The sequence below is a fragment of the Phoenix dactylifera genome, chromosome 4 (assembly GCF_009389715.1).
Source record: "Phoenix dactylifera cultivar Barhee BC4 chromosome 4, palm_55x_up_171113_PBpolish2nd_filt_p, whole genome shotgun sequence".
In the NCBI taxonomy this organism is placed as follows: domain Eukaryota; kingdom Viridiplantae; phylum Streptophyta; class Magnoliopsida; order Arecales; family Arecaceae; genus Phoenix; species Phoenix dactylifera.
The window spans coordinates 12,789,987-12,808,424 of NC_052395.1; the positions used below are offsets into that span (position 1 = coordinate 12,789,987).

The window sequence follows — 18,438 nt, forward strand, 5'->3', positions numbered from 1 at the left end:
TAATTGTCATATTCCAAGTGATCATAACCTTAAGCTATGATATATTTCTGTCACAATCCCTAGTGATCTTAAACATATGCTCAGATTCCAACTGGTCACATTTTTCAATAATCTTAAACCTCAAACTTTAATGCCACTAAGGTCACAGTTCCTAGTGGTCTTAAATCTTAGATTACAATATCATTTCTGTTACAATCTCATGTGATCATAAACCAAGACTCTGATAGTTTTTCTATCATAATTCTCCACTAATACTCACCTGAACTTAAACCCTAGGATACCTCAACCTGGCTCTGATACCACTCTGTCACGCCCCGAACCCACCACCCGGGTCCGGTACGCGACCGGCCGCATGAGCCCTAGAGCAGTGCCCTAAAGATCATGCAAGGCCAATGATTAACAAAAATTCCAATAAATCCACAACTAATTTAGAAATTCAAATAGACAAATCTGACATGTCCAAATAAACAAATTAGTTCATTTACGAGCTCTTCAAATGTTCATCAACATTAAAGAAGGATAAACAACTAACTAACTAATGACTCTGGTGCTCGCACTCTGCGCCCATCCCATCCAAAACTATGCATCCTGCAACTCTGGTAAAGAAAAAGAAGAAAAGGGGGTGAGCTTTACAGCCCAGTAAGAATCCCTACACATCCATACCAACACAATAATAATATGAATTTGAAAGCCACGACAAATCGATGCACATTTCATGAAATCATAAACCGGCTATCAAAAGACTCAAATAATCAATATAAGTATGTACGTCAAATATCAATGAAAGTCCAACCACGCAAGAATGATATAGCATACGATAGCTCATAAATCTTCATTAATGTTTTCAATGCTTTTTCTTTCCATTCTATATTAACTTGATCCGGATCAATTATCTTTCCGACTTTGGGCTACATCCCGGTCACGTTTCCGGCCCGTGACGGGGCAATCGATAGTATCACATTTCCAGCTTGTGATGGGGCAATCGATAGTATCACATTTCCAGCCTGTGACGGGGCAATCGATAGTATCACATTTCCAGCCTGTGACGGGGCAATCTATGGTATCACATTTCCAGCCTGTGACGGGGCAATCGATGGTATCACATTTCCAGCCTGTGACGGGGCAATCGATAATATCATATTTCCAGCCTGTGATGGGGCAATCAATAATAACGAGATAAGCCCAAAGTCCCTGTTCATTTAATCAATTCACAAACACACATCCATTCCCTTTTCCACTTTATTTCCGGCCTAGACTAACCATGGTCACGTTTCCGGCCCGTGACAGGGCAATCGCTATAACATGGTTAGTCCATACCACCACATCCATAAATTCAATTATGCAGGTATAAGTTATACACATACAAGCATCCATCACACTACCAACCACAAGCCAACACGATCAAAATATAATTAAATATAAAACTATTTTGCTTTGTCTGGATCATAGCATATCAAACATATATAGTGCAAAAATATGTATATCATGTAGGATTGGCGTACAAGGATTCTTACCGAAATTGTAGACAGACTCAAATACAGATTTAGATCACAACCTACGAGCTGGGGTGCTGAGTCCCCTGATCAAAACCTCCTGGCACCGCTGACTCTTCCCCTACAACATCAATTATAAATCACAAACTAAATTATTTAATATTTAAATATTCTAAACCATAATTCACATCTACTATGGGGTCCATCACCAGATCCCCAAACATCTCAATCCCTCCAGATCTAGGGTAGTCGGGGTGGCCTGACTCCCACCTTGCACCATCGGCCTATGTCGTCGCCAGCCGTGGCCGCAGCCATGCCGGCGACGATGGCCGGTCCCGATGAAGAGACCAACATAAAGGGATGATTCCTCTCTCTTCATGGTTGGGAATACATCTCCCTCCCTCAAATCCTTTTTGATCCAAGGGCAACAACCATGGTGGTTGTGCCCTCTCCTTCCCCAACCCGACAACACCACAGGCCGAACTATCGCTGGCCGTCTCTGCTGCAGTCGCCGGCGATGGTGGCCGGCCAAAAGAAAGAGAGAAGAGGAGGTCCCTCTTCTTCTTCTTTCCCAAACAACCGAAAGGGTCCCCCCCCCTTTCCTTCATCACCAACCGAAGATCCACTGACAGTGGATCGACCTCCCACCCGGCGGCAACCCCAGTGGCCTCCCCCCTGCCGTCGTCACCGCCGGTAGCCAACCGCCGTCGTCGCCGGCCGGCGGCTAACCAACGAGGGGAAAGAGGAGGAGAGGACGGGATCACGAGGAAGAAGGCCTCGGATCCGCCATCCCCCATCTCCAAGCAACCTGCAATCCCTCCCAAATCCTCCCACAAACTCGATCAACCCCCAATGCCATGGATCCCGGCCAACCGGCGGCCGGCGACGATGAAATCCGAAGGAGAAAAGCCGAAACAGGGGTACCCTGTTTCGGATCCTTCTCCGACGGTCTCGTCGGTCAAATCCCCACCATCACCGCCCTAAGTCTAGGAAATGAAGCGCAAAGAAAGGATCCACGCTTACCTCGGTCCGATGGGTGCTCCGGCGGCCTTTCCGGCGAGGAATCGGCGGAGAAATGGAGGGTCTTCACCGAAGGAAAGAGGAAGGCTTTCCCCCCCTCGGCGGCCGGCTGGATCTCCCTCTCCGGCGCTCGATCCCCTCCGGCGAGTCGCCTCCCCCGACGACCGACCTCCCCTCACGCCGCCGCCCCACCCCCTTCACCCCTCTCTCTGCGTTTCCCCTTCCACGATCGTGCCTAGGGCACGATCGTATTTGATAGATGGGCCCGGCTTCTTCGGGCCGGCCCATCAAACCATTTTTTTTTTTTTTGGTTCCGGGTATTACAAACCGACCTTAGTGTACCTCGAGTGGAGATCGACCCGAACTTAGATTCTAGCAGCAACACCCCCTCCCTCCTGGGTGTAAGTCTTAGTATTATCGCATACCTAAGAATCCAAATCCATTCAAATTCATTCTCAAGTACCACAAATCTAATCGCACATCCCAATCGACCTACAGTCAATCTAATTGAGCCCGTGCTGCAACGTTTCCCAGTCTATATGGGTCATGGACCAGATCCGCTCTGATACTATTTATAACAATTCATGACCTTATCCAAAAAGGCTAGTCAGAAAATATTAATTGAGTTCTTGTATAAATATCCAAAATCTACCCAGTGCATAGTCTGTGTAGGATTTAGTACACTCTCCCACCTCTCTTCACAAAGCCCATTTTAGATTATGATGGGCCTAATGTATTAGATCATATGAAAGGGCCAGAAAGTGACCTGGCCCTCGGCGGTCGCTACACCGCCGAGGGCTCATTTTGTTGAGATCCATCACCAATAGATTAAAAGGAAGCAAGGGAAGGCCACATTAGTAACATTTCAGGTTGCTTGATTGTTTCTTGCAGGTCAGAAGGGGAAAAGAAAGCCTTATTCCTACCTTCTTAATTTTTCACTTCTTATCACTTCAGATTTATACTTTATATAATAAGGCACCTTCAATAGGAGGCCCATTAGGCTATATAGTGAATGCTCTCTTTTAGCCCAGTTGCCAGCCAAGGAACTTGAACAAATTTCTCAATCATGTTTATATGACAGGTAGATTTGATACCGGTTGATGCGGCAGCACAACATTAATGGGTTCAAGTTAAAACAACAAAATTGGGTCGAGATTAATCTCGAAATAATGGGATTACAAGACTTGGTTTTTCTTCTTGACCAAACCAAAGATCATAATATTAAGAGAACTCCTCTCCAGAAACATATCGAAAGATGGCAACCCATGGATCACGTAAGAGTGTCTTCACCATGCAAAGGTGGATTACAGCATAGAAGATGTTGGAATGGACTCGTCCAAGAACCACGGCCAGGGACTTGTAGATGGAGCTTTAGGGATCCGATGCCATCTCCTTCATCTTGCCTTCTTTTCCTCTCCTCCCAATGCTTTGGAGCTTCTTGGGCTTCCTTCACCATGGTCTTCTTGCTAGAAGAGGCTCCCCACCCCAAGAGAACAGGAGGGTTTCTCTCCAACACCTCGCACCAATTCCTCTCAAATCCTCCATGGCATAGGGGATGCATAGAGGGGGAGAAAGGACCTTCAAGAGAAAGGGAAAGCACCACTACAAGCCGATAGCATCATCCTTGAGGGAGACTCACTGGAGGTGATTGAGTGGATTATATAAAAAAGGTTGGGGGAGACAGACCACCTACTTTTAGAGGACATTAGAAGGCTACTGAGGGAGTATAGCGCCTTCCAGGCTGCGCATATTTCTGGACCCACCTTGTATCCGTTCCCCCATCTCTGGGTTGCATCATTTCTCTTGACTCCATGGCAATACTCACACGAGATTTGTGTGAGTAGCCGATGTACCAAAAATAAAAAATAAAAAAAGAAAAGCCCCTCGAGTCCAAATTGTAAGAATATTATTAAATTAATATTTTATTAAAGTGTCCCACACACCCTATATTACCCAATTAAATGATTATGGGTTATTACTAGTCTAATTGAATTTATGGGTAGAAAACCTATTAAAAGAGTTTTTTGGTTTTCTTGCTGGTAAGAGTCTTTTGGTTTTCTTGCTGGTAGAAAACCTATTAAAAGAGTCCTTTGTTCTTCTTGATGACGGAAGACCTATAAAAAAAATGAGAGACTCTAGGGCTCATATCTACAACATAATTTGTGCCTCTAACCATCGCGAGACACTCTTGAAGAACATTGTTAGGGTGATCATTCTATCTAAAAGCAAGGGCAGATTTTAGCCATGGATACATGTATGTCTTTATAGTTTTATATTCCGCGTTGATTGTGATTAACATGATCATCCAAGATCTTCTTGATGTATTTTCATATTTGAAATTATAACATTTGGTATCAGAGCCATTGTTGTGGATTATTATGTTTTTTCCATTAATATTAAGAATCTGCCATCAAATAAGGTTTGGAGATTATGATGGATTTATGTACTTCATTTCTGTCTACTTAGTTTTAGAACCTATTATCAAAAATTTGTCCTAGAACTATATAAATATGCATGCCTTCCACGTGTTTGTCAAATTGACTCATCAATATTTCCTTTGTGGATATAGTTGTTGTATTGCATATCAGTTCTAAAAATTGTGGACAAGTTTTTCACAGTTGTACATTCATACTAAGCATTCCTATAGAAGTTATTAGTGGTAAAATAAACTTCTCTGCATTTTGTTTGTCCATACCTCTATTTAGTTTTCAAAATATTTTCTGTCCTTCGGTTCATGTCAAGGAGCATTCCTCATTTTTTTGAAGTTGCTATGGTTGTTGTGCCTGTTATTATTAATACAGTTAGCTGGAAATGCTGATTTATGAGCTTGCTGTTATTAGCTTCTTATGTAGGTCTACTAATAACCAAGTTGTTAGTTTTTATGTTATGTTTTTCTTTTCTGTTGTGTAAAAGATGGGTCTGTCTATATTCTTGAAACATATTGTTCATGTGAAAAACACTACAGGCATCTATTCATAAGAATGAAGTATATTGTTGATTGCAATATACCATCTTTCAAGAAGGTGATGTCTTGGTTCATGAACGTAGTGGTGTTTCTCCCAAAACATGAAGAAATTAGATCTTGGTTTATAGACCCTCAAAGTTATTTGTTTCTTGTTTAATCAGCAATGATAAGGATATCTAACTTGTTAGATAGATGATAATATATGTTTATGTAATTTAAACAATGGTGCATCTGACTTTATCTGATATATATCCCCCCCTCAAAAAAAGTGGAAATTATTCTTATTACCTCTAGATTACCTTGTGCCCATTATGTGTTAAATTCTTAACTATTAATTAAATTCTATTATGCTTGGGCATGTATTTGTATATAGAAATCTTAGCCCATTATATGTAAAATTTCATTATTACTTGATGAATTTTATTTATTGATTGGATATGAATTGTTTGAGGTAATCTATTTGTACTAAAATCAAATGAGAATTTATTTGCCCAAAGGTACAAAATCTTACGTGATTTTAGATGGCAAATATTTGACATCATAATTATGAATGGATAATATTGGAGGGAACACATATATGTTAGGATCCTCCCAAAGGTTGGATCTTAATGATACGATTAGTTCATCTACTAATTTTGATGTTGGAAGGAACAATTTGTATGTAAAAATTTCCTACCCAAAGGAGGAATTTTGATGATACTACTTGTTCATCCATAGAATTTAAATGCCGGAGGGAACACTTGTATGTTAAGATCCTCCCAAAAGTTAGATTTTAATGATACACTAGTTCATCCATTATGATTTAAATTCTGATTATTATATTTATGAGTGTCTAATTCAAAGCATTAATGTGATTAAATTGAAATTCTTTGCAGTAAGTGTACCGGTCTCTTTACATTCACAACCATCATCTATCCCTATGCTGAATGGGAGTAACTTTTCAGAATGGGTGGAGAGAGTCAGATTCACTCTAGGAGTTTTTGATCTAAATTTTTTCCTTTTGACCCCAAAACCGGCTGCTCTTATTGAAAACAGTAGCAAAGATGAGAAAGACTATTTCAAAGCCTGGGAGAGATCAAATAGGTTGAGCCTCATATTTTTGAGAATAATCATAGCTGGAAACATCAAACACTCGCTTCTTAGTACAGAGGATGCCAAAACCTTTTTGACAAGTATTGAGGAGAGATTTCGCTCAGCAGATAAGTCTTTAGCGGGAATCTTAATAGCTAGACTTGCCACCATGAAATATAATGGGGCTAAGGGAATGCAAGAGCATATCCTTGGGATGACAAATATAGCTACCAAATTTGAAACTTTAGGAATGAAAGTAGAGGAGTCCTTTATTGTTCAATTCATCCTGAACTCATTGCCACCTCAGTATGGTCCATTCCATATGCACTACAAATCTATCAAGGATAAACGGAATGTGAATGAGTTGGCTAGTATGGTGGTTCAAGAGGAGATAGTACTAAAACAACAAGGGACTTTTTCTTCTAATTTTGTAACTCAAGAAGGTGGAAAGAAAAAGCACCATTATGGGAAAGAAAAGAAACAAGCACCACCAAGAGAAGGGACCTGCTAAAGGCAATCAGGTTCAAGAAAAGGATGCAAAATATCATTTCTGTAGGAAGCCTGGACACATGAAAGCTAAGTGTCCAAAACGTAAGGCTTGGTTCGAAAAGAAGAATAAACTTTATGCTTATGTATGTTTTGAATCAAATCTTGTAAACGTTCCTATAAATACTTGGTGGTTAGATTCGGGTGCTAATGTTCATGTTTCCTTAACAATGTAGGGATTCCTTGCAAGCTGTACACCAAATCCAATTGAATGTTTCATCTTGATGGGAAATGAGAATAAGGCCGAAATTTTGGCTATTGGAACCTTTCGTTTAATTTTAAGTACCAATCATTGTTTAGACCTTCATGATACTGTTTTTGTGCCTTATGTAAGGCGTAATTTGATTTCCTTGTCAAGACTTGGCATTGATGGCTATTCTTTTATCTTTCAGAATAGTTGTTTTGGTTTGTTTAAAAATGTTATTCTTATTGGTTCTAGTTTTCTTTCTAATGGTCTTTATCAACTTTGCCTTGATAATACCTTTGTTAAAAATATTTACATCCAACACCATGAAGTTTGCATTGGAATGAAAAGGAACATGATTAATAAAAAGTCTTATGACTTGTGGCATAAAAGGTTGGGGCATATCTCCAAAGAAAGGTTACGGAGATTAGTAAAAGAAGGGATTCTTTCGATTTTGAATTTTACTGATGTCGGTATGTATGTGGATTGTATTAAAGGAAAACAAACCAAACATACAAAGAAAAGTGCCACAAGGAGTAAAGAGCTTCTTGAAATAATTCATACAGATATATATGGACCTTTATCCATAGAATGTTTTGGTGGAGAAAAGTACTTTATCACTTTCATAGATGATTTTTCACGATATGGATATATTTATTTGCTACATGAGAAATCTCAAGCCGCTACGGTCTTTGAAATATTTCTCACTGAGGTTGAAAGATAGTTAGATAGAAAGGTGAAAATCATCAGATCGGATCGAGGTGGTGAGTACTATGGTATATATGATGAATCAAGTCGTAACCCTATCCCATTCGCCAAACTTCTTGAACAACGCGGCATTGTGGCACAATACACTATGCCTGGTACTCCTCAGCAGAATGGTATTGCTGAGAGACGTAATTGGACATTACTGGATATGGTTAGGAGTATGATAAGCAATTCTACCTTACCTAAGATCCTGTTTGGGGGAGCTGTTGGCAGTAGAGCTGTTGGAAGTAGAGCTGTTGAAAGTAGAGCTGTCTGAAGTAGAGTTGTTATAAAAAGCTGTTTACTGTTTGGTAACTACATTCGCAAAGTGCTGTGGTACTTTGTTTTGTGTTTGGTAAACAAACTGAGAAAGCACTTTTGTATGACAAAATTACCATAAAGGACATTGCATAGTATTATACAACAGAACATAATAAAACATAACATAAATTAATATATAAATATATGATATAGTATAATATTATTGTAATATAAATTAATATTATGTTAATATAGCATAATAGTAATATAATTATTAGAGTAAATTAATATTTGGTAATATAACATAATATTAAATTATTTAACATAACATATTAATGTATTATGATATAATGTAATATATATTATATTTATAGTATAATACAATAATAAAAGTATAAAATATTATAATTATTAATATAAATTAATTTCTCATAATATAACATAATATTAAATTATTTAAAATAACATATTAATGTATTATAATGTAATGTAATATAATATAATATTTATAGTATAATACAATAATAAAGGTATAAAATATTATAATTATTAGTATAAATTATTTTTTATAATATAACATAATATTTAATTATTTAAAATAACATATTAATATTTCTCGCGGTCCAGGGGCTCTTCTTCGTGGTCCACGCTCGAGGAGGACCTCAGCGTGGGCCGCGAGGTTGATGATTAAAAAAAACAATAGATTGATTTTGGAAGGTACGGAGAAGGATTAAAATTTTTTTTTTCTAAAATATGGTTCAAGAGATGCATACAAAAATTGAAAAGAAAAATACCTTTTCTTACGGAAGGGAGTCTGACGGCTAGGGTTCTTGGCTCCAGCAAATTTTTAGGTTTATAAAGAGACAAGCTATGTAATTATTATATTTTAATATGGGCATTTTTGTCAAAAATACAGCTTTCCGAAAAAGCTGAAACAGCTTCCTCCAAAAAGCTCCAATTGGAGCTTCCTCCCAAAAGCTGTTTTCAGCTTCCTGCAAAAGCTGAAACAGCTTTTTGAAAAATTTACCAAACACAGTTTTTCATCTAAAAGTACTTTTGGAGGGCCAGAAAGTGCTTTCTGGCTCTCCAAAAGCTTCCCCAAATAGGGCCTAAGTCATTATGGAGTGAAGCTCTTAAGACTGCTGTGTATATCTTAAACCGTGTCCCTAGTAAGTCAGTTCCAAAAACTTCTTTTTGAGTTATGGATTGGAAGGGTACCAAGTTTGAGACATATACATGTCTGGAGTTGTCCAACTGAAGTAAGGCTTTACAGTCCACATGAAAAAAAATTGGATCCTAAAACTGTAAGCAGACACTTTATTGGTTACCCAGAGGGATCCAAAGGGTATAGATTTTATTGACCCAACCATAGTCTGAGAATAGTAGAAACTGGAAATGCAAAATTTCTTGAGCTTAGTGAAGTCAGTAGGAGTAAAGAATTGAGAGATGTAATCATTGAGGAAGTGTGGATTGATGTTCCAATACCCACTTTTTCAAAAAGCATTATTGTTCTGCCTAATGATCATTCTAATGATACCGTGGAACAAGTAAATAATAATCCATCTCATAATGAGAATGCCACTGATGAACAAGCTATGGAGATACCAGAATAGATGATGTTATGCAGATCTCAGAGGAAACGGAGACCTACTATTTTATCTGATTATGTAATGTATGTCCAGGAATATGAATTTGACATTGGAACAAGTAATGATCCAGTTACGTTTTCACAAATTAAAGGAAGAAATAATTCTGATAAATGGATTGATGCCATGAAGGAAGAGTTAAAATCCATGGCCCAAAACAAAGTCTAGGATCTTGTTGAAACGCCTGAAGGATGCAAAAGAGTCCGATGTAAATGGGTTTTCAAAAGAAAACATGACTCTAAAGATAATGTGCAACAATATAAAGCCAGACTTGTGGCCAAAGATTTTACTCAGAAATAGGACAATGATTATAAAGAGACCTTTTCTCCAGTATCTAAAAAGGACTCGTTCAGAATCATTATGGTATTGGTGGCTCATTTCGATTTGGAGTTACACCAAATGGATGTGAAAATGGCCTGTTTGAATGGAAGTTTAGATGAAGAGGTCTACATGGAGTAGCCAGAAGGTTTATCTGAAGAGGGTAAAGGTCACTTGGTCTGTAAGCTCAATAAGTCAATCTATGGACTTAAACAAGCTTCTCGACAATGGTATCTAAAGTTTCATAATATTATTATTAACTTTGGATTTAAGGAAAACGTCGTTGATCGATGTATATATCTAAAAGTTAGTGGGAGCAAGTTTATTTTTCTAGTCCTGTATGTTGATGACATATTATTGGGTAGTAGTGATATGGGTTTACTGTATGAGACTAAGAGTTTTCTCTCAAAGAATTTTGAAATGAAAGACATGGGTGAGCCATCTTTCATGATTGGAATCGAAATTTTTCGAGACCGAAAACGAAGATTGTTGGAATTGTCTCAGAAAAGTTATATAGAAAGAATTCTTGAGAGATTTGGCATGAAAGATTATTCATCTTTAGATACCCTGATAACGAAAGGTGATAAGTTTAGCATCTCACAATGTCCCAAGACTGATTGGGAGCGGAAGGAGATGGAAAAGATTCTGTATGCATCCGTTGTAGGACGTTTGATATATGCGCAAACTTGTACGAGGCCAGATATCAGTTTGCGGTTGGCATGCTTGGGCATTACCAAAGTAATCTAGGAATGTCCCATTGGAAAGCTGTGAAGAGGGTACTGCGCTATTTGCAAGGAACTAAGGATTATTTGCTCACCTTTAGAAGAACTGATAATCTAGAGGTGATCAGATACTTAGACTCTGATTTTGCTGGTTGCTCAGATAGCAGGAAATCCACTTCTGGTTATGTATTTTTTCTAGCAGGTGGAGCTATTTTCTGGAGGAGTATGAAGCAAACCATTACTGCTTCATCTACAATGGAGGCTGAGTTTGTGGCATGCTTTGAAGCCACAATGCATGGTTTATGGCGGAGGAACTTTTTCTCAGGACTTGGAGTTGTCGACTATATAGCCAAGCCGCTGAGAATTTATTGTGATAATTCCTCAGCATTCTTTTTCTCCAAGAATGACAAGCATTCTAATGGTGCGAAGCATATGGAGCTCAAATACCTTAATATCAAGAAGGAAGTACAGAAATAAATAGTGTCCATAAAACACATCGAGACTTCACTTATGGTTGCCGACCCTTTGACGAAAGGATTAACAGGAAAAAAATTTAAATAACATGTTGACAGTATGGGTCTTATGTATTTATCCATGTTTTGAACATGTCAGTGAGCTCATTAATGTATTGGATGTTTTCTTCAAGACATACATGGATATCCAAGTATAATTGTTTCTGTTTTTTTGTTTTTCCCTTATATGTACATTGAATTGTGTGGATGAAAGATGATAAGAAAAATGTCTAAAATAGACATGAATAAAATAAACATGAATATGAACCTAAGGCATTATGATAGTAGCCTTAAACCCCTATAAAAGATCATGTTGAATGAAGTTGCTAGTGTTGTGGTACAAGGAAGGAATTTTGTTGATTGAATAACAAACGACCGCCATGACTCGCATTGGTAGCCAATTTGACATTGATATAATAGAACTCATATGAAGTATATTGGACTGGAAAGATTTTCTAATGAAAAGCATGCACGTATATGATTTTAATGTCATAACCCATAATAGTCGTTGACAAAATTAAAGAAAAAGTTTTGAAGCATTTTCAAATTACAAAGAATGTTTTATTTTGTTTTATGGGTGTATGGGCCAAGTGGGAGAATGTAAGAATATTATTAAATTAATATTCTATTAAAGTGTTCCACACACCCTATAATACCCAATTAAATGATTATGGGTTATTACTAGTCTAATTGTATTTATGGGGAGAAAACCTATTAAAAGAGTCTTTGGTTTTCTTGCTGGTAAGAGTTTTTTGGTTTTCTTGCTGGTAAAAAACCTATTAAAAGAGTCCTTTAGTCTTCTTGATGGTGGGAGACCTATAAAAGAAATGAGAGACTCTAGGGTTCATACCTACAACATAATTTGTGCCTCTAACCATCCTGAGGCACTCTTAAGGAACGTTGTTAGGGTGATCCTTCAGATTTAAGCCATGGATACAGGTATGTCTTTATAGTTTTATACTCCGTGTTGATTGTGATTAACATGATAATCCAAGATCTTCTTGATGTATTTTCATATTTGAAATTATAACACAAATTTCTCTCTCTTTGCTCCTTCAGTTATGGGCTTCTTGACACATCCCTGTAAGAGATAGGGTCTTCTCCTCTTGACAAAGGACGATACCATCTAAGTCCACCGATATGACCAGTGAAATGCTCTAAATGGGCTTGGTTGGGCCCGTAAAATCGCTCATGGGCTTCATGCTGTAGATGTTCTCGAAGGCAGGCTCGGCCTAGCTTTCCAGTTTCAATCAAATTATCCAAACCTCTAGGTGATGGAACTATTTGAATGGCCCGTGTGGTGCATGAGCCTGGCCAGGCATTTTTTTGCCATGATTGAGTTGCCCACACGTTTGAAATAACCGAAAGAGTATTAAAAATATTATCAAAGAAGTACGAACAAAGTAAGAAACAGTAAAGACTGCAGGAGAGCAATTCTAAGATAAGCTGAGAATAAGTGTTCAAACAAACCGGATGTTACCCCTATTCTCCAATTCTCAATCCTGGTATTCAAACCAATACATGCTTATTTGGACCTGACATGGAGCAACTAACAAGCGAAGCAAATAAGGCATGGCCATGGTTTCTTCATATATTTGGTGCGATAGGTTTTAGGGCCCTAAGGTTGGATCATCTTCTTTGTCAAACTATGCTTCATTCTCGGAAAGAATTTTTCCTCATTAGAATAGAAGCTATACCTGGATATATAATGCCCAGCAAAGTGATTTTTGCCTGTTTGGTTGACTATTAAAAAATGGCATATTCTATAATAGTTTATGTTTGGTTGAACATTTACTTTACTAAAAAAATTATAGAAAAAGATTTTACCATTCTATCTAAAAGCTTGAAGACACTTTTAGAAAAAAAAATTACCACAATACCAAGCCAATGGTAATTGGACTTTTGTATGTCCACATAAGTTTTTCTTTTCATAAAACATGTGAATCGAATTTCCATAAGAAAGCCATTTTTTATCTCTCTCCTATGAAAACTCCAATGAAGCATTTTTCAATTTTTTCATTGATCATACATTCTCTCCTCTCCTCTCCGCGAATCAAACAGTCCTCAAAGAAAATGCAGAATGCCCTCACCAGTGACATCTTGCTACGGCATGCACTCCTCTCTCTCTCTCTCTCTCTCTTTCTCAGCTTGAATTATTGTTATTTAGCTTTTCTTATTTCTTTCGTCAATAGTCAGTCTGCCCATGCCTTGTCATAGTTGTTGACTACATACATATATATATATATATATATATATATATATATATATATATATATATATATATATATATATATATATATATATATATGGACGACATAGGTGCAAGAGGCAGTGCAGACATCATGCGTTGATAACAAATTTTATTTTGACAAGTGAATTTAATGGTGGAAGCAAGACATGTCGGATTGGACTGGTTCAGCTAATTGTTTGATACCCGACAATGATATTTTTCCCCAACGACTGTTTGTGTGCGACCCACTTGTTCCAATCTTGGATAGGGTTAGGAAAATTTGATGCCAAGAGTTGTATCCAACCCACTGATTTGAAAAGCGTCTCCCTTGCATTCATCGAATTGCAGGAAAAATTTCAATAGAAATCGTTTGCACCCTGAATTAAACTAGCCTTTGAACTCTTTTGATCAACTTAGCCATAATTAGTGAGAACAAGCCACGGACTTCGGGACTTGAGTTAGGAATATATTTGCTGTCGCCCACACTCGTGATATTGATGTGTAATCCACCGTTTCCACATAAAGATTCCCGATAATCTCTATTCGTATCGTGGTATTAAGATGGATGCTTCGTTGGACGCACCAAAATCTACTATCACCACCCTAGATTTATGACGTGTGGACCAATCCCTTTCTTTCTGGTCGCTGAAATTCCTTCAAAGGAAGATATGTCTCCATGTCCACTAAAATGTCCATTTTGATCTGCCTCATAACAATGACGACTCGTGTATAAAGGTAACCTTGATGTTTGAACTTTTAAATTCCATCCAAAAGATGTTTGAACTCTAAAAAATCTTTTTGCTGGTCAGTTTCATCTTTTGACCATACTTTTAGTTCATGGGTCTAAATGTTTTCTTGCATCACTATTTTTTTCCAAATGGGATGGTGAGGGCATTGCTCATTGATGAGGTTGACATATCATGGCGTCACCTTAAGCAATTCCATCCTTTTCTTTCCTACTCTATACTCTTGTTGAACAAAAAAAAAGGCGAGTTGAATCTCTGTGCCTTCTGAAGTAAAACTTTGTTAAAAGATAAATGATCTGCATTCTTGTTAAGATTGGTGGATGAGTTGGGCACTGCAAGGTTTTAAGATAGCAGCAGTTAACAATGCAATTTTTAAAGGTTCCAGAGTTCTGTGCAGCTACTTGTGTTCCAGGAACTGTAGGTGGAGTTTTCCCCAACACCTGTTTCTAGTTGCAGTTAGCTGGAAGATAAGGATTTCTACAGAGGAAGACAACTGTGAAGTATTAATTACTAGCTGCATGTAATTGTAGATGTTATCGAAAAAGGAAGCCTAATTAAACTAATGTAGCTAGGCTCAGTGTTATAACAGCAGTAAAAGCTGAGATGGACGTTTGGTACCACTTTTTATGGCCTGGGTACTGAGGACCTTGGTTGTCTAAACTTCTGGCTTCTTTTGTCCCTGCCAGGGTTAAGATATCAAAAATGGCAGGCACTCTCCCAAATGGTGCAAATAGAAAAGATCATAGAAGAAGCTGTACAGTAAAAGTTGGCCTTGTGTTTTATTGTTTGAGAGTGATTCTAGTTTTTATTTGGAAGAATAAGAGTGATTAAAATATTATATTGATTAAAAAAGTGTGATTAGGGAGAAAATGGTCGAGCGAAAAGGAAAGTTGAAGCATAGGGAAGTAGGATTTGTATTGTAGATGATTTATATAAAACAAGTTGTGTTTGGCTTTTCTTAGACAACCATTAAAAAAAAAGCTTATCCATAGAAACTAAGGCTTAGGAACTCCGTAATCATGTGTCTAACCTATAATGCATGCTTGTGAGAAAGAGGTGTAGTTTTAAATATTTGTAACGCATTTTCGGAATCATGCATCATGTATTTAGCTCAGGGCGTGCAACGAATGGCATGCAGTGAGCCTCTAAATTATGCTTCCTAAGAAAATAGGTTTGCGAGAACATTAATTTTTTAATCTCCAAGTGCATCGAGTCATGTCCTTTCGAAATTGTAATTTTCTAAATTCTTTCTCTTAAAATTTTGGCAGGAGAGATTTCAAATGTTACCTCGATTTCATGATTTTTCAGCTTATAATTTATCATTTTAAAAGGAAAAATTGTTTTATGTACTTCAGCGAGTTGTTAAATGAGCACATCTTTTTTTTTTTTTTTTTTTTTTTTTTTTTTTTTTTTGTGGGGACTGCTGGGGTTAAAATTAGTATTTTGGCCTTGAAAATTACAGCCTCCTCCTTTTTATTGCACATAGTAGTTCTCTTTTGAAAGAATTAAATGCTTTTCAATGCTTTTAACTTGCTGATGTTTATCAAACTTGTGCCTTAAATATTTGTGGTGTTGTTTGCACCCATGGATAGAGCTAAAAACATATATACCAGAAATTCTTCTATACTAAATTGCTAAAATGAATTGCAGTCATTTCTTTTGATTGGAAGAATCATATTTTTTTGAGACATAAATGGATTCCACATAAACAAAAACAGAAGATTTGTGCTGCATGATGGCTTCCCTACCTTTTATCTTTACCTTCAAGTTTATGAGGAGCGGATGAGTGGCAAAGGCTTTGTATTATTGAAGCTTTCACCATTCTTTGTGATGCATTAATATCGGTTTTTGCTTACAGATGGCTGTTGAGATGTGCTCCTTGCTTGATCTAATTAAGAATTTTTTTCATGGAAGAAGAGGAAGAAATTAAAATGTTCTGTATGAAAAAAAGCCTACCAAAAAAATTGAGTAAGGGTAGGATTCAAATCCAAGTCTGCATCCCATCAAAAACCAAGTCTGCGGTATCAACACCCCTAGAATCTACCAATCACTGCTATATGTATTAGGAAACTTAAAATAGGATAAAGAACTTTTGGACCATGACATAAAACGGCTACATTCTGGTTCTCATCAATTATTCCTGCATCACCTAATCCATTTTTATAAAAGCATCCCAGACCCCTGTCTAGATCTCACAAGTCACAACCATGCTCCTTATATTTCAGTTGTATAACACATGCTTGAGTACTTCCCTCCCAAGCCTCACCATAGTTATAAAATGGCTATGATATAGGTGAAACTTGGGAGGGGCAAAATGACACTTCGGATTATGTTTCAGTTTGCACCAAAATAAAAATGAGTGGGGTTGTGTTAGATGAACCATTTTTTGTTTCAAAATCACAATTCTTCAGTTATGTCTACATTCAAAACTTTGGAACCTTAAATTTTGAGATATTATTTTTGCAGTTTTTATTGTTAAAAGAAGAAAAATAGCTACAAATACAATGGAAGATAATGGATTTTGAAAACTCTTCTCGAAGCAAAGAATCTCCAATTCATAATTCTGGGAATTTTATCATTCTGGCCAAACATTCAATTTTTTAACTTTTAATATCAGGCATTTTCCTTTTCATGGAAAAGAATATTAATTTTCTAAGTTTTTCATGACATCCGAAGGCACTCTTCATTCTTCAAAATATAATAAAGGAACTGATCAATACTAATTTCACTATTTTCTCTCTTTACCGTTATAAAAAAAAAAATCCATTCAAGTGATAAAGCCTAAGAAACATAACAATTCTTCTTCTTCCTGTTACTACTTCTAGCCTACAAACCACCCTTCTCTTCTTCAAAGAATCCCACACCCCACTTTTCATCTTCTCACCTTTCTCCATGGCATATTCGAACTAATTTCCACCCATATCATTTTTCAATTAATTTCATAACAAGGTGAGAATTTGGAGTACCAAATCAAAACAATATATAAAAAAGAAAATGAAAAGAAGAAGAAGAAGAAGAATTACTTGCTAATAGTTTCCTCTCTTAAATTATCATTAGGAGGAGGTTAATTACTAACAAAGACTGCAAGGGAAAGAAAGAACCCAAGAAGAACCACCCTCACCCTCCCATCAACCTCTTCTCCTTCTCCAACCCATCAAGCAAGCCGGCAAGCGCTCTCATCACATTCACCTGCCCCTGGAGCGCCTCGATGTAGTCTGCCGTCTCCTCGAAGAGCTGGTCCATGGCCAAGTCCTCGCCGCCCGGGACTAGCTTCTGAAGAGCTCTCACCCTCCTCTCTATCTCTATCACCTCATCGTCTCCGTCTTCTCCAACCAAGTCTTCAGCCACCTTACAAGGAGCCAAGCCTTCTTCCTTGCAGCCGCATGCACCGTTTCCTTTCCTTCGGAGGAGGCGGCTGCGGAGGGCGCGACTCCAGTGGCGGCCGCGGGAGGACTCAACAAGTCCCATCTCGGCTGCCATCTTGATCCGCCTTCCCCTCTCGAGGAAACCGGCATTGGCGGCGGTAGGTGTGTCGATGAAGGAGAGGCTTCTGTTGCTGTCTTGCTTCTCCATGGCTGCTGTGTGTGGTGTTTGATTGGGAGGAGAGATCTGTAGAGAGAGCAAAGTGGGAGGATATATAAGAAGGAATGGAGGAGGTGCGGTGGATACATTTACTGTTGGAAATTATAGGAAGAAATATAAATTTGCCAGCTAGGAAGAGGGGCCCACTGGGAGCTTGGCTTCGCAATCACAAAATTGTTCTTGGTTTTCGTGAATCACCTCTGGCACTGCGTTTTGCAGCGGATTGCTCTAGTTGTTTGGGCCTGCAGGAGCATTGGCTTGCTAAGTTGATTGATTGATTGTTTGCTATTTTTTTCTGTTTTAAATAATTTTATTGTTATTAATTTTAAAGACAAGATCTTTGGATAATCTAATCCTTCTTCAAAGCTTCTAAACCTTAATTTCTTTCTAACTTA

At 37.7% G+C, this 18,438-nt stretch overlaps 1 protein-coding gene across 1 annotated transcript; it reads right to left on the minus strand.

The window, feature by feature from the left end:
• Nucleotides 1–17,359: 17,359 nt before the first annotated feature.
• LOC103712683 (transcription factor bHLH149-like) lies at nt 17,360–18,114 on the minus strand. The gene has a single exon (XM_008799268.4). It carries the CDS (start codon nt 18,032–18,034, stop codon nt 17,579–17,581), a length of 456 nt encoding a protein of 151 aa, XP_008797490.1. The 5' UTR covers nt 18,035–18,114; the 3' UTR covers nt 17,360–17,578.
• Nucleotides 18,115–18,438: the final 324 nt, after the last annotated feature.

What these genes read in the sequence shown, in the direction of transcription:
- LOC103712683 (XM_008799268.4), bottom strand. Translation starts at nt 18,034, where the DNA reads ATGGAGAAGCAAGACAGCAACAGAAGCCTCTCCTTCATCGACACACCT.